This window comes from Brachycentrus maculatus, unplaced genomic scaffold, assembly GCF_059751285.1.
Source record: "Brachycentrus maculatus isolate JH-2025_06_01 unplaced genomic scaffold, ASM5975128v1 h1tg000099l, whole genome shotgun sequence".
In the NCBI taxonomy this organism is placed as follows: domain Eukaryota; kingdom Metazoa; phylum Arthropoda; class Insecta; order Trichoptera; family Brachycentridae; genus Brachycentrus; species Brachycentrus maculatus.
In genome coordinates, this window is record NW_028280853.1 from 246,145 (window position 1) to 273,298 (window position 27,154).

General features: G+C 31.6%; 1 protein-coding gene across 5 annotated transcripts in view; it reads right to left on the reverse strand.

The window, feature by feature from the left end:
• Window positions 1-27,154, reverse strand: part of trh (PAS domain-containing protein trachealess) — a 395,076-nt gene that overhangs the window by 24,932 nt on the left and 342,990 nt on the right. For all 5 annotated transcript variants that reach the window (XM_088258584.1, XM_088258582.1, XM_088258583.1 and 2 more), the window contains 2 exons: window positions 21,854-21,943; window positions 3,332-3,533 (listed from right to left, as the gene is read on the reverse strand). In XM_088258584.1, the coding sequence (XP_088114710.1) occupies window positions 3,332-3,533; window positions 21,854-21,943 (292 nt within the window). The remainder of the gene's footprint in view (window positions 1-3,331; window positions 3,534-21,853; window positions 21,944-27,154) is intronic.

A 27,154-nucleotide genomic window follows, 5' to 3' on the forward strand; every position in this document is an offset into this window, starting at 1 on the left:
TGATACGAGTGAATAGTGAACGCATCACCCGTCAGTTCAGCTCGCCAACATTCCTGACTCGTCAGTAACAATGCGACGAAAAATGATACAAAAAGCGACCAAGTCACCCAAAAAGGGTATCCAATTTTACTGGTAATTAATTATTTTGTGTATCACAAATTAAAGCAGAGGTCATCCATAGATACCACGTTTTACTGCGGGAGTCTCAAATGTACTTCGTGACTTCCATAGATAAGCTCGAGCATTGTTCTGCGCTCGCTCGTACAACTGTGAATACCGTTTCTATTTTTTTCTTCATCTTTTTGTTCTGGTTTCAATTTTCGACTCGAGATTTGAATAATGTCGAAATGTTTGATTCCACAGACAAACAATTTAGATACTTTTTTTCTTTCATAGATAAATATCTATAGAACGCAATTTACGTTTTTTTCAGGGTAACTGAGTTTTTATTTGCGTTAACAGTAGTATTAAAACAAATCTCGTCAATATACATATATGTTTATATATATATATATATATATATATATATATATATATATATATATATATATATATATATATATATATATATATATATATATATATATATATATATATATAAATATGTGTGGGTGTATATTCATAGTATAAAAATGTAATATTTTGTTGTGGCACTATTAAAATAGACCTTTTTTTCAAAATTTACTAGCTGGCTTAGAAAATTCTCCTTGCCTATTTTGTACAAGGATTTATAGCATATTCAGTTTATGTGTATTAAAAATAATAATGTGTATAGTACAAAATAAATTTATGAGGTTGTTCCCTAAAAACAATAAAATACAATAAATACAATGGATTCAATATCTTATATCAATCAAGATTTGTCACATAGTTAATTTGTTTGTCTTATTCGTCTTGTCATATTTTCTAAATTAGACACCACTAAACCTGATAGATCTGTATGCCCTATCGCCTCATCAAATTTTCGTCAACTGCATTCCTCATCTAATACAATACTTAAGTAAGTGACGATATGTAGTATCAGTAAGGAGTTGATTTGTGAAATGGGGCATCTGTCGTTAAATTAGACCTCGGTATTGAATATTTGTACCAAGGTGATGACGATAAAGCCCAAATCACTGTCACCAAAGCGTGGCTAAGATGCGCTCGGGCCTTCTGGACATCACGGCCCCGCAGGTACGTTAATGTGAGTTTCATTGTCCGTGAAGTTTACGCAGCGTCAACTCTGTATAATTTAAGTGAAAACCAAATCATGGGAAAATCACGGTGATTTACCGAACATTCGGTTCCCATGGCTCGGGGAGAAGTAACGAAGGAATTATTTAAATTAATAGGCAATTTAAAATATTTAAACTACGTTCTCTTCTCGGAAGAAAACACGATTCATTCTTACTTTTACTAAATTCTTCAGCAATTTCTTTTCATTTATGCTGTCTGACAGACGCAATGAATTTTCTCTCTACGCAAAAAAACACTTATTCTAAACCATTTTGTAAATTTACATCCTATCATTCTTATATTTTTAAATCCTCTACCCATCCCTTCTCAACTCCTTAACTAACTTTACATTCTTTCATTACTTTAATCGTTCATACTACTTTATATCTTATTTTTTCTTATATTTTTACATTTATCTAGCCACTAACTTTTGACAGCCGTATAAAATACAAAAATCGACTACTAAGTCTGTTCTTTGCTAGCTAGAAGATATTTTTGTGGCGATGATTTGCCAATGTACATGTATTCTGTACATACAATTAATTTTGAACAAATAAACTTGTACCATATTTTTTATTTTATTAATCGAAAAAAGGTTATCCAAGTGGATTTTTACTCATTATTCTGTACAGATTACATAAATTTTGCAACTTCGAGTGCCAAGCTATCGGTAACAAAGAATAAAATAGAAAAAAATGCAGAAACTTTTACCAAAGTACGATTTTTTTACATGATTTTGCTACGGATTTTTTTAAAAATATTTTTTTAATAATCTAATAATAATTTGTCCGCCTCCGTAGTGTAATGGTCAGCACGCTTGGCTACCGTTCTGGAGGTCCCGGGTTCGATTCCCGAGGGGGGTAAAATAAATATAAGTGATTTTTTCACTGTAATATTTATTCAATATTACCATGGACTGGTACCTGAAGCGGAGGGCTGATCACCTTTCCTTCATGTGTAAAAACGATCAAGATAACACTGCGTTTATATGACACAGTGCCCTATGTACCATTCGGGTGCGGATAAGGTTTAATAAAAAAATAAATAATAAAACTGATGATTACTTAGATTAAAAATGAAAAGAGAAAATAGCTTCATATAAATTTTCCAAATTTATTATTATTGTTATTATCATAATCATTATAAAAACTTGTCAACTGTCAATCACTCGTGAAATGTGCATTATTTTATATTGATTTTTTTTTTTATTTCCAAATATATTTTCAGCATTTGAACGTCTATACGAATTAGGAAATAGTGAGTGACCGCCCAAGCGAGAATGACGGTAAAAACTGTAACCGAATCGATCGAGGGAATAATCCAATGCATAAGATTCATTAATTCTATAACTCGGTTCGACAAAATCTAAAATGATACTTTTGTTTCCATAATCCACTAGCAAGTTTTTTTGGTGTAAATTGAACGACAAACCGAAAAAACCTCGTGAATTAAATTTAAACCGATCATACCACAACCTCTTTGAAAAAAATCTTGTCTTGATTTGAAGCGTTACAGTAGCGATGAATGATTTGAGTATTTTTTTTAGATAATATCGTCTTTAATAACAGGTCTAAAAAATAGTCCATATGTTTTGACATATCGCTCACACCTTTCAACAATGTCATATATCAAAAATCGTCAATTTTCAGTTGTGCGTGTTTTCGGAACGCCTAAAGTGCTAAAACACAAGTGTTTTTCTTTTACCATTTAAATAACTCTTAACTGGAGATAATCCTGACTTGTGAGCAAGTATTTGAACACGAATTTTTTTGTAAATATTGTTTTTTTTAAAACCCTTATCCGCACCCCAATGGTGCATAGGGCACTGCGTCATATAAACGCAGTGTTATCTTGATCGTTTACACATGAATGAGAGGTGATCAACCCTCCGCTTCAGGCACCAACTAGCCCAGGGTAATATTGAATAAATATTTCAGTGAAAAAATTAGTCAGTATTTATTTCACCCCCCTTGGGAATCGAACCCAGGACCTCCAGAACGGTAGCCAAGCATGCTGACCATTACACAACGGAGGCGGACAAAGTGAAAATATTGTTAATATTTTTATAAAATAGTATTTTTTTTTCATAGATTATTGTGTGATTGATATTTACCGTCAGGGTTGTTGGTGCCCGTGTTGGGTGCTCCGTCCTCGTCGGGGGCGCTGGAGGGCGAGTTGACCCCCCCACCGGAGCCCCCTCCCCCTCCACCGCTCCCCGCGCCCGTGCCCACCAATGAGAGCCCGAGGTGCTCAGCCACCTCAGCATGGTCAGCCTGATGGATGTAGTCGAATATACTGCTACCAGTCATCTCCACCTGCGGAAAGCAGACGGTTTGTTAATTAGACTTGCTACTCTTCAAGAATAATTAACCAAAAATATGTAAGATAAACGTAGGTTATATTATTGTTCAACCTTGTTATACAGGTTGTATATAGGGTTTCATATTTATAAGTTGCCTTAAAAAATTATCCTTTCCTATATGTACAAGGATTTATAGCATATTTAGTTTATATTGTAGTCCTACAGGAGGAAGTGACCAAGTGCATTTTTTACAAAAACGTAATAATTGACTATTTGATATCTTACTAGCATAATATTGCCCTGAAAAAATCCCAAAAGATTTTAAACTTGGAAGTATAATATATTGACTTGTTAAAAATGACTAACTGCATTGATGTTTATTTTCTTGCCAAGCAAAATTGACTTAAATGGCCCTCCTGAACATTTTACGTTTTGTTAGTTGGTCACTTTCTCCTGTATGACTACTATATGTCTTAAAAATGATTGAGGATGTGTCAAATTAATTTTAAATTAATAAGGTTGATCCCTTAAAACAATACAATATACGCAATGGATAGACAAAATATCTTATATCAATCAAGATTTGTCACATAGCTCACATATTTGTCTCATTCGCCATGTTATATTTTCTAAATAAGCCTAACTCAAATCTGATATTCATGTCCTATTACCTCATCAATTTTTTTAAGTGCATACATTCTTTAGAATATTTGTTTCCAATTTAAATCTTTCTTTAAAAAAAATTGGACATACCCACACTAAATGGGGGACATATGTATATATATATATATATATATATATATATATATATATATATATATATATATATATATATATATATATATATATATATATATATATATATAAATACACAAATATTAAAACAATGAGGCACTAAATCTCTTAATACTTTTCATGGCAGTTGAAATTTTAAGTGGCTGAAATGTCCAGTGAGAATTACGCATTAGTATTCCTGTCAGAGAAGCGGTTATATAAAATGAGGTAGCCTATGTGCAAAAAATAGCATCACGTAATAATTTTCCGGGAACATTAGCTGTTGCCCGTAGAGTTCATTCATCACCTTTCATTATCGACTTTTAGTAATCTGACGACTGCTTTCTTCACTCACAACGATATGCAGAGAACGTTCATTGAATATATTAGAGCGATAATCTGAAATCTAATGGAAAATAATCGTTCGTCTAATTTTAGATCTGACGAAGACGCACTGAAAGAATAATGTTTTTTTACGATAAAAATCGAAACGTGAATGAACTGAAAACTACTTAATGGAAATATATTTGTTAGTGATTAGTTATTAGAGGGGGTTAGAAGGAATGTGTATTTGATTACACATTTTTACCGATTGTTGCGCGGTATAATCGATAATCCTGAAATTATCCGGAGCATTGGTATGTATGTTCCTGTTGGCAAAGACTGTTTCACATTCCAAAAGTAGTATTTATCAAATAAAAGTTGGATGTAAAATAGGTAGATATTACCACAAAGTGACTGCCGAATCAATTTATGAAATTAAAGGGTTTCATCCATTGATTCAACAATCACTTTTTGGTACCTAAAATCTATCCACAGATTGTTATCAAATTTAATTTAAATAAATAAAAAAAAACCATTTCTACCTACAAAATACTTATGCAATACCAAGGTATTTAAATTAGTTGAATTAATTTTTCAAATTCGTATTAATAATTCTTATAGATGCTTAGAAGGTCAATCAATAGGAAGTAAATTATGACATTACAATATGTGGTATGAATGTTCTTGTATGAAGAAAACCTCAAAGCAAGGACTTTTTTGTGCAATGTACCTATACGGCTTCCTTGTAATTTAACGTTTAACGTAAAAATGCCTAACATTTAGCCGTCAAAGGCACAAAAATTATAAAAATGAAATCTTATACATCGCTCACTCCTTTCAACAACGCCATATATCAAAAATCGTCAATTTTCAGCTGTGCATGTTTTCGGAACGCCCAGAAAACCTACTATATCCCAGCAAAGCAGCATATTTTTAACATAATATTTACCCACTACAGGGCAGAAAGTGTTGTTTTTGCATTTTGAAGAAAAGGTATTGTTTAATAATTTTTTTTAAATATACTAAATATTTTTGAAATAGAGAAAAAACATTCAAGTTTTGCCTAAAAAGATCTGTGGCACAGTTAATAGTTCAATAAGTGGCTTGATATTTATTTTAATACATTTTATTATATTCTTAAACTTGAAAAACGACCGTTATTGAAAGGAGTGAGCGACATGTCAAAAACTATTCAATAATGTTAATTTATTTGAGTACTTCGCCAGTGTCCTTCAATTAGAACGAGGACAAATTACATTGATTTTGTAAATATGGAAACCACGTTTTATAGAGAAGGGAAGATTGATAAAGATAATGAAAAGAGTGAATGAATGCTGGGAACAAAGTGAATGCAGCACTGAAATCAATTATTGAAAATAGCACTATGAAGCAAAAGCTTAACTGGCTTCTAGCTCCAACCCTGATGGATGTAAGTGAAGCACGGAGTTGGCAAAAGAAGGATGGAAGTAGACTTAGTGCACTCGAATTGATATCTCTCAAATAAATGTGCGGCAAAACAATATATGATAGCTGTTCGAATGGTGATATAAATGACGAGAATAATGTATTTAGAAATAGAGAGAGAGAAACACTCAAGTATCTCAAATATAGGGCATATGACCGGTCATAGACTAGTTAAGTGATCATTTTACACACTTGCAGCATTCACCAATTCTGACGAGTCTTCCATCTTCTTCTTCATCTACAATTATTGAGATGTCAAAATGTACAAATAACCTTTGATTGAAGCTTCATTACGTAACTCATCGATCGGACGGTACAAATAATCGTCATCCGATTTGCGAACGTTTTAATGCAATTATCTTCACGTAAAGGTGTCATTGTTCAGTAGCCATAGTCCGACTGCCTTCGGGGCGAGGATTATGAAATAATAGTGACAGCTGACAGCGTTTGCCAGGTCACGTATGAGGCGCGTGATCGACTGTCGCCACTCGCCTCTGAGACTGGCGATGGCGTTTTTACTTCATACCTCATCTGCACTCCTGGTACATAATCGATTAAAACGCCCTCAGATAGGTGTGAAACAATAAAGCATATGTCGAACTGATCAGAGTGATATTATTATGTTTAATGGCGTTGTAAATGTATGCATCTAGGACTGAGAATAATTTATACCGGAGACGTGTTTTTCATTTAAAACAAATGAAGCTTTGCTCAGCACTAATGAATCAATGATTTCTTCAAACATCAAATTACTAACCATAACATGTTTGTATTAATTATACTATAAGGTACTGTTTAATATCACAGTAAAGTATGTTTAGTATCATAGTAAAAATAAAGAGCAAAACTATGTGTCCATATGTTATTTTATTATAACTGCGCCCATTTAGATATCGCTCACTCCTTTCAAGAACGTCATAAATAAAAAAACTTGATCTTTCAAGGAACGTTTTAAAGTTTAAAAATATAATACAATGTATTAAAAATAAATATCAAGCCACTTACTGAACTTTTTACTGTGCAACAGATCTTTTTAGGTAAAACCTGAAGGTTTTTTCTCTATTTGTAAAATATTTAGTTTATTTAAAAAAATAATTAAACAATACCTTTTCTTCAAAATGCAAAAACAACACTTTCTGCCCTGTAGCGGGTAAATATTATGCTAAAAATATGCCGCTTTTGCTGGGATATAGTACATTTTCTAGGCATTCCGAAAACATGCGCAACTGAAAATTGTCGATTTTTATTTATGACGTTCTTGAAAGGAGTGAGCAATATGTTATTATATTATAACTGCACCCATTTAGATAAATCGAATTTAATACAAATATACAAATATGTTAAGATTAGCAATTTGATGCATATTCGTTTATTAAAAGCATGTAATATAACACTCTCCTTATCATTCATCGTTCACTTTGTGTAATACAAAGTTCTGCTTTTAAGTGGTATTACGCATAGTGAACGCTGAATAATAAGCACGTAAATGTTCGTTTGTTCTACATCTTAAATCTCCTAAAGTTATATACTGATAGCATTGAAATCTACGTATAATATTTTCATTGTTTCAGAAGGATTCTGCAATTACACATATTATAAATATGTGCATTATATTTTCGTTCTTTTCAATGCGCGGTAGGTACAGCAAAATAATAGGATAAAAAACATGCTTATAATCTAGAAAATAACGTTCATTGCCGAAATGTGTTCTGAATTTATAAAACAATTTAATATTTTAATATTGTTTTAATGTATTTTTTTAAAATTTGGGTTAAAAACAGCAAAATATGTAAAACAAAAAATTAAAAGAATAAACATTAACAAGCCAATTATAGTTGACCACAGGAACATAAAGATTAGTACAAAATATTTAGTATAGATCTAGCAAATGAACACGTATTTATGAGAGAAAATATGCATGTGTGAAGTGTATGAGAAGGTGTGTGTATGAATGTGATGTTGATTCTAGTAGGAACATACATACAATGCAGTGAAGCATAGTTTTTAAAGATCCTGAGAGGACAATATGCTTACCATTTGACTTTTAAACACAGATTTTCTGCAATTGAAAATGTCAACTTGGCTAAAACATGAGTTGTACAAATAATAAAGCTTGAGGATATGAATGACTTATACTGGTTGATCATTAATATTGCGTATAATTCCATGGTATAACAATAGCGAGTAAAAGGATCTCAATCGTTTTCAGCGTTGTAAATATGAAGTAAATATGAAATATGAAGTTCTGAAATACTTACGAAATAACGCTGAAAAGAAAAACACAAACGCATAAACGGAAAGATAAACCAGTCGTTTGTAAACGCATTTGCGCAAACGACAAAAATCAAATCGGTTCTAAAATATTTTCTTTATTCAGAAGCGTCTACGAATACCGCTTCATTTTTATCTAAGGTGGGTACAAGAAAGCTGGCGCTCATAAACTTTCACCTCACGTTTCAGACAGAAGTAGTGGCGGTCGGTGTACGCAGAGGAATTGATTTTTTCCATGTATCCATTTGAATAGGGTAGGTATACACAGAACGTAGTATGTGGTACACACCGAATGGAAGAGAATCAAAGAGAATCCCGACAAGTTTAATGCATACACACATTTTTTTATTTAAGCCCTGGAACGCGGGGAGGTTTATCAACGAAGCGAGTTTTGCCTAGGGGTAATAATATTTTAAAGAAAGTACCAATGGTTTTACCATACGTAAAAATAGGTTTTACCTCAGATATTTTCTTCTTTAACACAAATTAAACATAACACTTTATTTTTATTATTTTTTTATTATTATTAAAACCCTTATCCGCACCCCCATGGTGCATAAGGCACTGTGTCTAATAAACGCAGTGTTATCATGATCGTTTTACACATGAAGGAAAGGTGATCAGCCCTCCGCTTCAGGTACCAGTCCATGGTAATATTGAATAAATATTACAGTGAAAAATTTACTTATATTTATTTTACCCCCCTTGGGAATCGAACCCGGGACCTCCAGAACGGTAGCCGAGCGTGCTGACCATTACACTACGGAGGCGGACAAAATGGTCACAATATTTTATGTGACTTCTGTATTATTATGCCGTCCTTCGTAAAAACAGTACTGTAGCTTTAAATGACTGCGAAATTGTTATAGGTTTCGATAATGCTTTGAAAGATATAGAAATATGCATTAACTAAAGACACTTGATTTGATTTGTGGTTTTGTTGTTGGAGTCGTGGACACGGAGATATAAGTTTGATCTCTTCTTTACTACACCGTGATTCCAATAATCAAACACAAGACGATTATACAGGCCTGAAAACAGTATTGAAATGAAATATTTCTGTTTATCTTTTATTTTCACCCTTATTCGCACCAAATGGTGCATAAGGCACTGAATTGGCGCTGTATTATATTGTTCGTTATAAACATAAGGCCAAGATGCTAATTAGTGCGCTTCAGATAACAGTTCATAGTTTTATCAAATAAACGTTAGAATGAAAATCACATGATTATTTCCACCCCTCAGGAATCGATCCCAAAATCTCCAGTGTGAGGGATAAATGCAGAAATCTCTACACTACAAAACTAATGTATTTTATTAGAATCCATATAAAAAGTGTGTCATACATTTAAGTCTCTGAAGATAAGCTGAAATCTACAAACCTTTTTTCGGTTAAAGGTTTATACAATTGAAAATAAAAAAAATCATAGCCTTTTCATAATGTCTCCTATGTTATACGTTTTACTGCAAAATCAATTTATAATACACGTAATAGTAAGTTTTGATTTGTAATGACTAAAGTCTATCAAAGCTTTCGGAAGTTTGGTAAAACAGAACTTAATAGAACCGTCCCTTAATGTTAAAGGGTTTGAGTAAGTTTTCGGCCTTCGCAAGCTGTAGGTGAAATTTGACGACTGCAAATCAAAAGAAATTCCTATTCAATCAGGGTAGCATATTAGAGTAATTGCATCATACTGCATGTGCTAGCTCAAAGTGTCATGATTGAGGAGGCTCGGTTCCCACATTCGAGAGGATAATTTGTGTATTTGGATGCCGAAAGCGTGGCCTCTGTACGTGATGGTGAGCTCTTGCCTCAAATCACCATCTTGGAGCTCCGATTTTATCATCGTCTTCCTGGTGACGACAAACGCTTAATGTTTTAATAAGAACCGACTTCCTGCCTTTGTTTGGCTGCGTTCATATTTTATTGGTGTTTAATATTCTGACGTCACTGCGGCTATTAAGCCTCTTCTCATAAAGCGAACACTAACATTTTGTTTTGTTCTTTTACCATTTATTTAAATATTTTTACGTGAATATATATATATAGAGTAAAATTGAGGTTTTAGAAGAAAGTTTATGATTTTGATTGATATTTGAAGAGTGATGAAGGAGTTATTGAAATGGAAATATGGAGTCTGGATGTTTACAGGCCAACAGTAAATTCACCTGTCATTGGTAGGTTTAAATCATCAAGTAAACTTATTTTAAATATATTTTACGTTATTGCTTATTACTTGATGACTAAAATTAAAAAACACAAGTAAATTTTATAAAATTAAACAACTTTATTAAAACCTTTTTTATTATTAGTACACTTGAACCTACCGGTTTCGACAAGAACCTTGTCATCATCAGGACCTCGTCATCATCATCAATCTGATGATGACAAGGATCTTGTCGAAACCGGTAGGTTAAAGTGTACTAATAATAAAAAAGTAGTTAAAACAAAGTTGTATCATTTTATAAAGTTAATAAAATGTGCCACAAAGTATCTGCGAAAAACATTCAAGAAAGAATATCCATTCCCTTCCTAGGCTGCATTTACCATAGATTTTTTTTGTTATATAATACGTTTGACTTTTTATTTCTCTCTCCACGTACAATTTTGAATTATACAAAATAATATCAAAATCAAATTTCTATTATCAGATTCATTTCGAACCAATAAATGCATGTATCTTTTCAATAAGGGTAGTTGAGTAGTATGGCTGTCAATCATAGATAGAATGGCGAATGTTATACGTATGTAAATCACTTTAACCAGCTTATGATAGATTTTAAGCCCTGCATATATATCCAGACTTCCATATTCTTTTAAATCTACGTTGAGACGTAAAAAATGCTTTAAATATACAAAATAATTTTATTATGTATTCAACAGTATATTTGTCAATTTATTTACATTAATTGTTTACAGTTGTTTAAAATAACAATTACAAACATATTTAAAAATATATTTTTTGTAGAGACCCACCAAGCCACCTTGTGTGTCTTGTCGGTGGAGTTCTTTTTACATACGTTTTTTATTGTATTTATCCATTTTAACCTAATATATATACACAAAAAAGAGAGAAAAAATATAAATATAAACTATTTTACAATATTCATTGAATTAACTCTTGATCATTTACCTATTCCTTTGTTTTGCCTTTGTTCCATATTTTATTTTGACCTCTAACCTCCGTCGGCAACAAATTGAAAATGTTTGGAACGATATATTGAAGTGTTCGACTCCCATATTTAATGTTAATTCTTGGGACTATCAAACCTTCGTCGTGGGTAAATCGTGTATCATGGTTGTGTACTAGAAGATTTTGATAGTTAAAATACATATTTTACGCATTTTAATTTACAAAGATAAATTAAAATACAGCTACATAAATCGGTGCCTATGCACTCAAGCGCTAATTTGAATAATTATAATAAGTGACGTATGCAAACGTTTAAATGGAGCTTCGTCCGTTCTGTGTTCCTTATTTGAATTTGAGTGCTCCCATTGGCTGAAGTCATGTGTTATCTATGGCCCCTGTCGTATGACATTAAAATACAGTGATGCGCATAGTCCATCCTGGTGCATTGCGCATACAGGCGCCTGCATACAACACAAATAAACACGGTAATTATTTTTAAAAATCCCGCATATTTAAAAAACGAATTGAATTTACACATTTTTTAGAGAAAAAGAAAATATATCATTTAAAAAATATTTTAAAAAGCGTTATTATTTTTAAATTCAGTTTAACTTGGTAAATACCACAATGTATTTCACATCATTTTCAAACACCTTATGATGCTGAATGCATCAGAACACGTGTCACAATATATTTTAAGGAAAAGTGGCATTAAACAATTAAAACTTATATAAAAAACAACGTTTTATTGATATAGACATCTCTCATAACATTGCAGTAATCAAATGCAATACAATAAAATAAAATTAAACATTTGGGAACCAAATATTCCAAAAACCTTCCTACAAATGTAAAAAAAGAAGATATTATAATTCTAATAGATTCTAATAGATTGTGAATGTCTTTTATACATGTAAATAAAATAAAAAGTACACAAAATAAATTAAACAAAGGAAAAAAAATATTACATCATTCATAAGTATAAACAATGAACAGTGGGTGTAAGTCTCTCTCCAAGCACAAGAGCTTAGTCTCTTCATTGGAGAGAAAAAGCGTAACTAGTATTAAAATATCGTGGGCGTACTGGCAAAAAACGTTTACTCGAAAATATACAATTTTGACTTAATGATGCATATTATTAAGTTTTCAACGTTCTACAAACTGGCAAAATACACTGAGTAGTTTGAAATGTCATATTTATGTGGTTTTAAAAGTAAATTCAACATTAAGTTTAATAGCGAGTATTTTATACAGGCTAAAAGCTTTAAATAACAGGGATTATTCAAACAGGGATTTTAGAGTAACTTTTTTTGCCAGTATACCCACGATATATTAAAAGTAGAAATGCCTAGCAAATGAATTAAATTTTAACATTTCTGTAACTAAATTACATAATATAATTTATATTTGGTATCTAACTTTGTGATTTTCCATTTTACAATTAAAGTAACTTTGTTTTAAAATTACTATAAATATTTTATTATAACTTAATGAAAATGTCTACCGGTTTCGAAGCTAACCGCTTCTTTATCAAGACAGATTATACTGATAATAAGGAGAACCTAAACTATAGTATAATTAAATTAGTAATAATCAGTCTCGATAAAGAAACGGTTAGCTTCGAAACCGGTAGACATTATTAATTAGGTTATCATAAAATATTTATAGTGTAATTTTAATTATAAATTACATATGTTTTTAAAAATAAAAATAAATAATATATAATTTATCATAATCAACTGAATTAGCTTTCAACGCGTCAATTGCTTATTCTATCTCCACGGTATCTGTATCACAGAACCGCCCTCTAATTACCGCTTTCCTGTTACCTAAACAGTAGGCGGCCTAATAAACCGAGGGCGGGGCTTTCCGCCCACGCGAGCAGCTAGCAGCAAGCAGCCAACAGTACAGTAATTCAACTGTACACTGTATAGTACCTGTATACCCTCACACACTTGTGTATGGATAAATTGACACTGTATACAGGATGGTTTGTAATACAATGAGAACAAAAATGTCCTCCTCACAATATTATATTTATTTTTAATTAAAAAAAAAGAAAAATATTTAATAATTATATATATTTCTAAAATTTATCGTGGCACATATTTTGATGCATACAGCATAATTTTCAGACACTCTTATTATTAAATTGTCTTTGTCGCAATAGATTTAAAAAAAAGAGGTTTTTACAATGAAAAATAATTTAAATGGATAAATATTCCCACAATTTTTTGTGAGTTGAGATGTGTAAATTTTTTTAATAGAGAAATATTTGTGTTTTTATTATTTACAAAAATACTTCAATTTCATACTATTTCTGTGAGCCTAAGCGGCTCATTATTAGAAATAGGTATCAAATTGTAGTATAGAGGGTACGAACCGAAACAAATAAACTCAAGAGTCCGCGACACTAACCATGAGACCACAATGCTACACTAACATTAATATTACTTTGTGAAAAGATTTATTATCAATTATTGCTGTAATTTTGTAGGATGGAAATATGAAAATCATTAAGCATTAAGACCTTTGGCTGGCTTGAGTGATCACCTCATTCACTCTTGTATGTTCATCACTTTAAGATTTTGAATACTTACACCGCTTAGTTTTTTTGTACCTACAATACACATAAATGTCGAACAATATACAGTGGGATCTTGGTGATTATTAATGCAATATTATTCCGATTTTTATGCAAAATTCTTTCTGAATTATCAAAACGTACAATAATGCGATATAATGATATTTTAAACTTATTCCGCTTTATTAATATGTACTGTAATATATATCAACCCACCTCCATTAATAACCTTTGAAAACGACATTGTCATATGTTTATATTTTGTTTATCAAATACTGCAAATTGAAGGCTGTAAGAAAGTAGTAACAATTATTGTGAAAACCCTATTATTTTTATAATTTGTTATAATTTATTCTATTGTTAAAATTTATTTTTGTCCGCCTCTGTAGTGTAATGGTCAGCACGCTCGGCTACCATTCTGGAGGTCCCGGGTTCGATTCCCAGGGGGGGTCAAATAAATATATGTGATTTTTTCACTGTAATATTTATTTAATATAACCCTGGACTGGTACCTGAAGCAAAGGGCTGTGTTTATATGAAGCAGTGCCCTATGCATTATTAGGGTGCGGATAAGGGTTTAATTATTTATAATTTTAAAGGATTTTATTTATAATTTTAAAGGTAATTTTCAAAATTTTGCAATGAAAGAGGGTTACAAATTGTGATAAAATGAATCATGCTGTTTATATCTAGGTGCTGGAACTCAACCATTGACGGATAACTATTATATACAAGGCATGTATGTGTGTACACATTATCTAGTATAAATTTGAATACATTAAAATTTAACAATGGCGGACCTTTGTTAGTCAGATTGTTCTGATGTTTTGAGAGATAAATAGTAATGCGTTTGCGTTTTATTTGCCTTCCATTCGGGTAGGTTAGTTGTGAATGATTACACAGTAATCGATTGTAGTTATTTAAATCGATTATATTTTGAAATGAATATTCATTATTGACTTGATCAAAGTATGCTAGAATGGAATCATTTTAACGAATGGATCTCGCTTGTGTGAACCTGTGAGTGAAAATGCATAGAATAAAGTTTTATCCCTGTATTGTAATGTTGTTTTTCTAATGATGATTATTTTTCAGTAATTTCAAGTGTAGTTTAACTTATTTTCCAAAAACTAACTAACTAACTAACCATCACGCCGCTTCCCCGCAGGGGTAGGCAGAGAGAATAGAGCGCCACACCACTCTGTCCTTGCAAACATTCTTCGCCTCTTCCACGTTCATGCATCTCCTCATACATACCCTCCGATTGTTACAACTCCTAACTTATTTTCCAAATTCTTTTTTAACATCTCAACAACGATGATAAAGAATATGGAAGTCTAAGCATTTAAGGGGGTTAGGACCGTCATAGGCTGGTTTAAGTAATCAATTTACACACCAGGATTCGGACCTCACATGCAAATGAAAGAGTTTCTACTAAAAAAAAAACTTCTTCATAAACTTCTTCCAATAGATGTCTGTAGTGAAATTCTGAAGCTATTCAAGTACAATGTTTCGAAATTTGATAGTATATTTAAAACTTCTAAGAATTTGATTAGCGTGGTTGTCAATCATGGGTAGAATTGGTGAATGTTATACGTGTGTAAAGTGATCACTTATACTAGCCTATGACGGTCGTAAGCCCAATAAATGCCCAGAGTTCCAGATTCTTCTCCATCTTTGTTTGGAAGTAAAAAAATAATATGATTAATAACTCTTATAATTGGAGATAATCCAGATTAGTGAACAAGTAAAAATAAATTTAAAGAATTTTAAAGATTTTAATCTAAGAAAAGAAACAAACACTTTTTTTTAAAATTTTGTTTTAGTAAAAATAAATTGTACAACCAACCAACATTAATAATAAGTATAAATAAGTCCCTCTCCAAGCACAAAAGCTCAGTCTCCTTGTTGGAGAGAACTGCGTTTTATTTTTAAGATTGTAAGTAGGAATGTTTAAAAAATAAATTAAAATTTAAATAAATACTTTTGTTACCATATTAAATAAAAATAAAAATAAAATATTTGGACACACTCAAACTGCTGTTAATTCGGAATTATTTAAGATACAGAGTTAGTTCAATTTAAACAAGTGTCTCGAAGAAACCCTCTCTCTTCCTTTGTGTATAATAGAGTGCCAACATGAGAGACCCCTAAAGCTTGTTCGTAGGTAGAGAACAAATTGGATAACTACATCAAAGGCAGGTGACTCCACACCTACCAGAATAATGTACCAGCACAAATAACAGAATGCCTCGGGAATCTTGATGCGCCTAATTTGAATACATAAAAATATTTACGACACATGGGATATTTTAAAGCACCCTTATAAGATTATTATGGAAAACAGGAATTCCATATAAACTAGAAATGTATATAAATGTTAATTATGAACAGACTTCATGCAAATATTCAAAGATATAGTAAATTAAGTTAATTGTGCACTGAAATCAGAAACATATAAATGTCCGAATGGAAATAAAGCAACCCTTGCGAGATAAGTACGTATTATCGATAATATTAAGAAAGAAAATCTTTTTTCTGCTGAATAAAGTTGAGATTGATTCAGATTTTGTTCACACATAAGTGTAGTATTTTATAGGATAGAGAACTTAAAATATGTACCTATATATTATATTTATTTGGATACTTCTATTTGACCAGTTATTTATTAACATTTTTATTATAATTCATTCTATAACGATTGATGCTTAGTTTTAGGAGATACTTTTATCATCAATGTATTTTATGTGCTCACATATCGCTCACTCCTTTCAAGAACGTCATAAATCAAAAATCGTCAATTTTCAGTTGTGCATATTTTCGGAATGCCCAAAAAATGTACTATATTCCAGCAAAAGCGGCATATTTTTAACTCAATATTTACCCGCTACAGGGCAGAAAGTGTTGTTTTTGCATTTTGAAGAAAAGTTATTTTTTAATTTAAAAAAAAAATAAACTAAATATTTTCAAATGGAGAAAAAACCTCCAGGTTTTACCTAAAAAGATCTGTTACACAGTAAAAAGTTCAGTAAGTGGCTTGATATTTATTTTTATTACATTGTATTATATTTCAAAACTTTAAAAACGTTCTACTGAAAAATCAAGTTTTTTGATTTATGACGTTTTTGAAAGGAGTGAGCGATATATTTAAACATTAAAAAATAACTTACATTTATGGTATAAGTTACAAAAATAATTTTATAATGTCTTTATTAGATGAATTTCTAAGTTGTTCAAATGAGTTTAAACTATTTTCGTCTGATTTATGATAAATTCATTCATTAACAAATAATTTAAGTCAATTGAGATTTATTACTTAGATATGAATAAACATGTTTTTTTTGTGTTTATTAAAACATTTTATATTAAAATATTTAGTTTTTAACAATACGCCAATTACAACAATTTGAGTGTGTCCAAATACTTGTTCACAAAATCTCCAATTACAGGAGTTATTTTCAAATTATTTTTTGACATCTCATCAAAGATGAAGAAGAATATGGAAGTCTGGGCATTTACGGGGCTGACGACCGTCATCGGCTGGTTTAAGCGATCACTTTACACACGAGTAACATTCACCAATTCTACCCATTACTGACAACCACACTACTCAAATTCATGGAAGCTCTTTATATATGAACCAATTTAGAAACCTTGTTCTTGAATCACTAGAACTTCACTAGAGACATCTATTGGTGAGATGTAAAGAAGCTTTTTACTAAGCAGAAACTCTTATATTAGTATGTGAGGTCCAAATCCTGTATTATAATCACACACATAAGAAACGCCAGAAAATACCATTTTCATTTTTATGATTTAAGCTTATAATTTGACCAGATAATTTATTTACAACATTTACAACAACTTTGATGAGATGTCAAAAAAATATATAATAATAATACGCCAATTGATACTCTATTAATTAATTATTGTGACTAAAAAATTACACATACAAAAATCATAAAATATTCATAGCATGTCGATCTGATTCATAAATTTTCAAAACCTTCCCCGTACTCGGCGTTCGATAAATTAAAGTCAATATTTTTCGGAAAATCTTTGAAAATCCCTCCAACTTACAAGTCATAAATTGTTATAAATCCTAGAGCATTATTTAATAGCTTCTCAAGGCAGGTACTTAAACAAATTGCTATTTAAACTCCTCATAAAATTCGCTCAAAGTTTGAACTGAGCATTTTCGAATAAAGGACGTTAATAGTTCTGGCAGCTGGCTTTTCTTGGTGGGAAAATAGGATTTAAGCCTCTATTTGCCCGTGGAAAATTTATCAAGCCTTTTTTCGTGTAGTAACTTTAAAGAAAAAATACCTAGTATTAGGTATACGAGAAGGTTGAGTCCATTTATCATAAGAAATATTGAAAAAAATGTGAGAAAGTTTATGATGACTAAATAATTGAATTCTATTAACAACATTTTGAGTGTGTCCAAATACTTGTTCACAAAATCTGGATTATCTCCAATTACAGGAGTTATTTTCACATTATTTTTTGACATCTCATCAAAGACGAAGAAGAAGAAAAGCTTCTTTACATCTCACCAATAGATGTCTCTAGTGAAGTTCTAGTGATTCAAGAACAAGGTTTCTAAATTGGTTCTTATATATATATATAGAGTTTCCATGAATTTGAGTTGTGTGGTTGTCAATAATGGGTAGAATTGGTGAATGTTACACGTGTGGGATCATTAAACCAGCCTTTGACGGTCGTCAGCCCCGTAAATGCCCAGACTTCAATATTCTTCTTCGACTTCCGTATTTGGCATGGTAACTAAACACCCTAGCCATTAAAAAAATAAAAATATGTCAGAAAATCTTTTCTTTTTTGACTTCGTGTGAATCCATGAAGTCAAAAAACAAAAAATCATGAATCTAAAAACCGAGTTAAAAAAGTGCTTCTTAACTGAATTATCCCATTTTCAATTTTGGAATCAGTAAGATGTGTTCCAAAAATCAAATAATTGGAACTATTATCGTCGAATCCAAAAACCGAGTTAAGTAAGTACTTCTACAGTACGAAAGCTAAGCCTACTACGGAGGCTGACGAAATATAAGAAATATTTGATGTCTAATAAGAATATGAAATTGGTTATAAGAGATGAATGGCGTGCACGCGAACCGCCGCGTACACCCCGCCGTATGAATTTTAACCGTGAGACGATCGCGCGCGCGGGAAAACTTGCCAAGAACGCTTCGCCGTTCTCACGTAATTCCAAGTTTGGGAACGGGAACTTATGTCGTTATGCACCAGGTTGATGGCTGACGAGAGCGGCCAGATTACCGAGAGTACCTACCCACCTACCCTGCCCACCTACCTACCCGCCTACATGCACATTACAAGAGGCGACGGCGCTCGTGCTAACTGCGCGAGTTTGCACGAGCGCCATCGGTTTCAATTTCCCGGCATTTTCGAGGCGGGAATCCAACCGTTCCCCGCGCAAAAGGAACGCTTTGAATCGTCCAATCGGGCTCTGAAGAAAAAATAAAAGACGACCACTCCGAAATTGAATTACTATCGTGTTCTAAGAATCTGAGTACCAAATTAAGTAAGGACTTCTTTTGAAGAAGTACTTACTTAATTCGGTTTTTGGATTCGACAGTAATTGTTCGATTTATTCGATTTTTGGAACACACCTTACTGATTCCAAAATTGAAAATGGCATAATTTAGTAAAGAAGTATTTACTGGACTCGATTTTTAGATTCGACTATTCGATTTTTGGAACACATCTCGCGGATTCCAAAATTGAATAAAATTGAGTAAGGGCTTCTTTTGAAGAAGTACTTACTTATTTCGGTTTTTAGATACAATTCGATTTTTGGAACACATCTTGCAGATTCCAAAATTGAAAATGGGATTATTGAGTACGGACTATTGTAAAAGTACTTACTCAATTTGGTTTTTGGACAATTCGATTTTTGAAACATATATTGCAGATTCCAAATTTGAAAATGGGATAATTAAGCTAGTAATTCTTATGGAGAAATATTTACTTAACTCGGTTTTTGGATTCAAAAAATTGATTTTTTGAACACATCTTGCAGATTCCGAAATTGAAATGGGATAATTCAGTAAGGGCTTCTTATGAAAAGTACATACTTAATTCCATTGTTATTGTCAATCATGGGTAGACTGATGAATGGTACACGTGTATAACGTGATCACTTAAACCAGCCTATGACAGGCCATTAGATTTGTAAATGCCCACACTTTCATATTCTTCATAATCTTTGTTGAGATATCAATAAAAAAAAATCTTGATACAAAGAAATCGTTCGTAATAAAATCATGGTATTTTTATGATATTATATGGGTGTGATTTCTAAATTTCCTTCGAGCATTTTATTAGGTTAATATCCAATATTATTGCTTCACAACAGTTCATTCACACTTTACCGCCTTCATACACTTGTTACTAAACAAACCATGGGCGTACGTGATGCGCTAGAGGTTGCGGTACCTACGCTCGCGCTCCAGGGGCGTGCGTCGAGAGGGGGGAGGGGGCTAATCCGCGGGGAGGAGAGAAACACGTGACCAGCATGTTTCCCGCGTGCGCCATCTTGAGTGACGTCACTTGCCGGGATTTTTTCGAGAAAAATGAAATTTGCCAACCGAAGAGGAGAAAATGTCTTCAGGTAGGTACGAAATGAAATATTGAGCTATTCCGGTTTTTAAATATTAAGCCTTTCAAAATTTAATTAGGCAACGCTCTCTTTTATCTAACTACAAGATGGCGGATTTTTTTCAGTCACAGCAAAAATATAGAAACTGTTTACAAAAGTGAAAGAAGAGACGCTTTCAGTCCAAGTGTTCGTTAAATCGCAATTTATTTTTTCTAAATCTAGGTAACATTTTACGTAAATGTTTTTTTTTTCTTATAACATCGTTTTTGCATTGAAAAAATAAGTTATTCTTCGAAATAATTGTATGGTTTTGAAAAGAAAAGAATTATTGAAAGGTAAGGAGCTTAAAAAAATAAAAATGGTATTTTTTGTGTTTTTTCCCGATATATAAGATTTGTAAAACGTAGATTATTTAAGGCTGAGATCTCAAACCACCTTAAACGTTCGAATTCAGAACGCGAACGGCAGCGCTAGTAGCTGGTCATATCTCTGCGTACGATAAAAAAATCGGAATTTTCCTTTTTTTAGAATAATAAATTGAAAAAACCTTTTCATAATTACCTTTCAATAACTCTGTTCTTTTTAATACCATTTATTATTATTTAAAAAAAATATTTTTTCAATGTGAAAATTGTATTTTAAGTAAAAAATTCAATTACGTTAAATGTTATGAGGGTTTAAAGAAAATTAAGTCGCGATTTAACGTAAATTAGGCCATAATGATTGAGCGTAACTTTGAATAACGGCAAATGATAGGAAACTTGATATTATATATTACGTACGTGATAGCCTGAAACCAAATATTACACCTGCGATAATATCATTAACGTGTCTATCGTAGCAGGCCGGAGTGTCAATTGTCACCGCACACAGGTCACTAGCCAATGTGTCTTCCAATATATGTGGACGAGCCGCCATTTTGTATTGACGTCACGTAGTTTGGTAAAACCTAGTCCGACATCTAGCGGGCGTGCAGTGAAAGCTATCGGGGGAGAATATTCGGGAAGAAAACAAACGAAGAAGACATTTTGTTGATAGTGGCCATTTTGATCAAGCTAGAAATAGGTTAGGCGCGAGTACCTACCACCAGTGGCGTACTGCTAAATATGTTGACATTTTTTTTTTAATCTTGAAAAGTTGCTTACCTGTGATAATCCTAAGTAAATAGATACAGTTTCGGAGATGTACAGAAACCTTCCATCTGCCGCTACTGATAACGCGAATCCATCTAAAGACTGAAACAAAAAGAAACAAATATGAATATCATTCATAGAACCACTTATTTAAATGTGTTCTGAATAAAATAAGTCACTATATACACAAAAGTACACATAAAATAACCAAAGCATAGCGATAAGCCCACTAATGTACATTTTTTTACATGAAGTTAAAAAAAATACATTTAAAAAATATTTTCGACGGTAAATTTCAAACAGATAAATTTTGGAATTGTTATTGAAATTGTATTTTGTAATTTAAAACGTTTTATAAATAATTTTCGATTTGATACTATTATTAGTAATCAATTATTTCGTAAACATCCAAAAACATTAATTAACTATCTAACTAAGGGGTAGGCAGAGAGAATAGACCGCCACACCAATCTGTCTTTGCAAACAATTTTCACCTCTTCCACATTCATCCATCTTATTGGTTAAGTAAATTTTAATTTACATATTAAATGTTAAAATCAAACCCTTACTTTTTGGGTCTACTAATTAGCAGAATTAAAAAATCAGTGACGGATTTTAACATTTAATATATAAGTTAAAATGGAGTTCTACAAATTAAACGCCAAATCTATACACCATACCTAAACGCGAAATTTAAGTATGGTTCTAAAACTAAAATACAGCATTTGTTTAATGTGCAAAACTAACAATATTCGTCTTTTCCACATTCATGATGCTTGTTCGTTTGTAGTTTTGTAGTAATTTTGATCGTTTTATTTTGCACTTATCCATTACTCACACTTATTGATTGATATTTAAGTATGGAAATAAAACTGAATTACAGCATTTGTATAGTGTATAATACTGTAAACATTTTGATTATTTCAACAAAAAACGGGTATTTTTCGAAAGCGAGTCGAACCGATAAGAACCCACATGTCGAACGAATTGCTACAATTTGTATTTTTTGTCGCCGATTTCTTACAAAACTAAATATAGAAACTAAAATTGTGTTTGAACAGCACGTGTTAATGTTATCAGGCACCCAGTTGCGTAAAAAATAACTAGTTTAATATTATTTTCACCTTGGGTGTGGAGAAATCAACATGATTCGGAAAAATGATCATTTTTTCCGCTTCTTACGCGTATATTAATTTAACGCTTATTTGAACATAAGCTTTGCAAGGCCCAGAAGGTACGTCGGTAAAAAATGTTATATTTTAGTAGTTTAAGAAATAAATTTGATAGGCCCAATACAGGTGTTGAAACGGGCATTTAATTTCCGATAAATACAAAATAATTTTTTGTGTATTTATTTATATTCATCTTTTATTTTAAAAAAAATGCACTCACATTTCTTGACAGTTCTTTTTATATTTTTTTATTTATTATTTACTATTTATTTAATATAGTAACAATTATTTTTATAAAGTTTAATTCATTTGCTAGACATTTCTATTTTTAACAATCATAAAATTAATTACGCTGTTCTCTCCAATAAAGAGACTAAGCTCGTGGGCTTACAGAGAGAATTGCATTTTATATATAATAATAAAATAACAACTATATAGTCTTTTACACATTTATTTTATTTGACCAGTGATCGGGTTTAATTATTATCGACATCATTTGACTGGTGGGAGAGTGAGAGCTTGACAATTTTTATTTAATTTTGTTTTATTTGGGTTTACAACAGCAACATATGCAAAACAAAACAATTAAAAGACAAACATTAAACAAGCCGATTATAGTTAACCACAGAAACATAAAGATTAGTATAAAATATTTAGTGCAGATCTAGCAAATGAATGAATGAATGTTTGTGTGTGTGTGTGTGTGTGTGTGTGTGTGTGTGTGTGTGTGTGTGTGTGTGTGTGTGTGTGTGTGTGTGTGTGTGTGTGTGTGTGTGTGTGTGTGTGTGTGTGTGCTTGTGTGTGTATGTGTGTGTGTGTGTGATGTTGATTTTATGAACATAACAAGGCAGGGGAAAACCGTGATTTTATATAATTGTTCTGACATAAAGAATGAATTTACATTTTTTAGATTTCTGGTACTTAATTATATATTGATATTATTTTGAATACGCTTAATAAAGTAAGCTTGCATTTGACATTATTTATGAACAATTCACCTTCACTTAGGGAAAAAAATAAATCTTTAAATGATAAATAAAGTCATACCAAAACAAAATTTGTTAAGGTATCCTCTCTCAGTCTCTTTAAGAGATTTTTAAGATTCTAGTGGAACGGAAGGTCTGCTGATGACAGTCAACAGTCCACCTTCTCCTGAGGAGTTTTACGTGGTTTCCTCCCAGCAATGAGCAAATGCAGAGAAGCTCCTATTTGACCCACACTAGATGATCCCTCCTGTTCCCAACACAGATTCAAATAAAAACATATTTAATTAGCTAGAAGAAACAAAAATCCACTAAATGATCTATAAACCTTGTACATAATAAGCAAGGTAAAAAATAAATGCAATTCCCATCTAAAAAAAAAAGTCTCTTTAAAAGCCTAGATTACGCTCATATTTTTTTTAATTTTGGAGAACAGATTGCATACGATGTTAAATAAAATATTTAATTGATTCGTCAAAATAAAAATTCGAAGCAAATAAAATTGACTTATTATTATTAATCAAACTATTTTAAACTACCAACTTTAAAGTTTTTAAATAACTCAATATTGAAAATAAACAATCACCCAAAAAAATTAAGAAATGGCAGCAACTGCTTGCTATTTACCCACAAGTTACAATGGTGCAATACTAAAACACATTTAATAATAATATATTTATTGCTACCGTAAAAAGAAAAGTAGATTTTTGAAATTCGACATACTAATTGGCCAATAGGTTTGTACATACTATATATTAGGGAGCCTGTGGTGATACTGACGATTGGCAAATACAAAACTAAATTTTTGCATAATATTTTCCACAATATTAGGACACAGACAATCACAGATAATGCTTGACAAATTTGTTGATTTCAAAAGTCACCTGATATTTAATAATGGTCTATTTTAAATGTGTAAACATTAAAAAAACCCTTGTTGTCTAGTTAGCCGTTAATGCACTCATGGGGTTTTTCATTGAAGGAAAAATGTACGCAAATAAATTGTTTTCTGTTTTAAATTCGTATTCAATCATATTTTGGGTGAAGAAATATTGTTTCGATTAATTTTTTTAAATGTATATTATGGGTACAAAGATGATATTTTTCTAACCCTTACACGCACGCAGTGGTGCACCGTGTAGTGTTCAGCACGTTTGGCTACCTTACTGGAGGTCCCGAGTCCGATTCCCAGGAGGTATCAAATAAATAAAAGTGATTTTTCACTCTAATATTTATTCAATATTACCCTGGACTGATACCTGAAGCAGAGGGCTGATCACCTTTATTTCACGTGTTAATAATCAAGATAACACTGCGTTTATATGATGCAGTGCCCTATGCACCATCGGGTGCGGATAAGGGTCTGTTTGAATGAATAATACTTAATTAAGGATATAATGCATGTTAAATCCCGTTTTTCTTGTTTTTTTTTTGTATTTAATCAATTAGATTACAGATTAATCCATCATTTATTTTTCGCCTAGTTTAATTTAATAAAAAAATAAATAGAGTTACGCTCTGTATAACTGTGTAGAATTTGATCTCTCAATAGCACCCAATTTCATAAGGTCCCGCTGGAGAATGTTCAGTCAAAACCTCAAAAACGTGACAAAATCATACCGCCCGTTTTGCATAGCCCCCTCAATACTACAACTCGTTACTTATTGGGCAAGTCACAAGTCAACTAGGCGGACATTGATCAAATGGCCGGTTTTGTAATTCCCGCCTCGGAAATGGAGGGAAAAAAATCACAGCCAGGGTCAATGGTAGATGTGTATTGAGAAAAAATCTGTTTACATGAGGCGGTGTGAGCAAAAAGGCGTTATGTATGACTGTAAACAAACTTATTTCAAGCATGAATGGTTTTGGTGAAAAAAGACACCAGCTATAATGATACATATCCAATTTAATGGTCTGTGATCAGGTCAAGCGGTTGCTTAACGACTTTAGAAAAATTGCAACGGAAAAAATGTTTATTTGCACCATGTGAATGAATATCATTTTAGTGTAGAATAGAATATCATCTTGAGTAGAATATCATCTTTTGTTTATTCGAACCATGTTAATGAATATTATTTTAGAGATTTTATGTTGAGTAGAATATCATCTTATGTTTATTTGAACCATGTGAATGAATATCATTATATATTATAGTAGGATAGAATATTATCTTGAGTAGAATATCATCTTATGTTTATTTGAACCATATGAATGAATATCATTTTAAAGTTGAATAGAATATTATCTTATGTTTAATTGAACCATGCGAATAAATATTGTTTTAGAGTTTTATTACTATGTTTATTTGCACCATGTGAATGAATAGTTTTATTCTTATGTTTTTTTTAACCATGTGAACCATTTTAGAGTTTCATTATTATGTTTATTTGCACCATGTGATTGAGTAGTTTTATTCTTATGTTTTTTAAACCATGTGAATGAATATCATTTTAGAGTTTTTTTATGTTTATTTGAGCCATCTGAATGAATATCATTTAAAAGTTATATTCTTATGTTTACTTGAATAATGTGAATGAATTTCATTTAATGGTTTTATTGTTATGTTTAATTGCACCATGTGAATAAATATAAATTTAAAGTTTTATTCTTCTTCCTTTTCGGAGAACTAATTGCAAAAGAAGGTGTCAATTTCAAAATTGAAGAATAAATACATCTTCCGAAATTTATATAGTGTAATTGTCAATCATTGGTAGATTGGTGAATGTAACACGTGTATAAGGTGATCACTAAAATCAGATTACGATAGGTCGAAAGTCCTGTAAATACCCTGACATCTATATTCTTATTCATCTATAAAAATTAATGAAAATCTGTATAATTATCAAATTTAATAAAAAAGAAGTCAGACTTCCGTGTATCGCCCTTAAGGAAACCTTGAAGGACGCAGACCCCCAGGCAGACCATAAAAAAAAGAGAAAGATAGCTGGGAGTCAACACCCCAAGAACGACAGGCGGAGGTACAAACAGATTCTTAAGATCTACAAAAAGAAGAAGAAGATGAATAGTAAAAAAGGTATTTTATCAAATTATTTGAATAGCATCTACGGATACAATAAATGATTGAATGATTTCATTCAATTACTAAATTCTTATAAATTAATATTAAAGTAAACGTTTTATGTGAGCAAGTTAGTTCT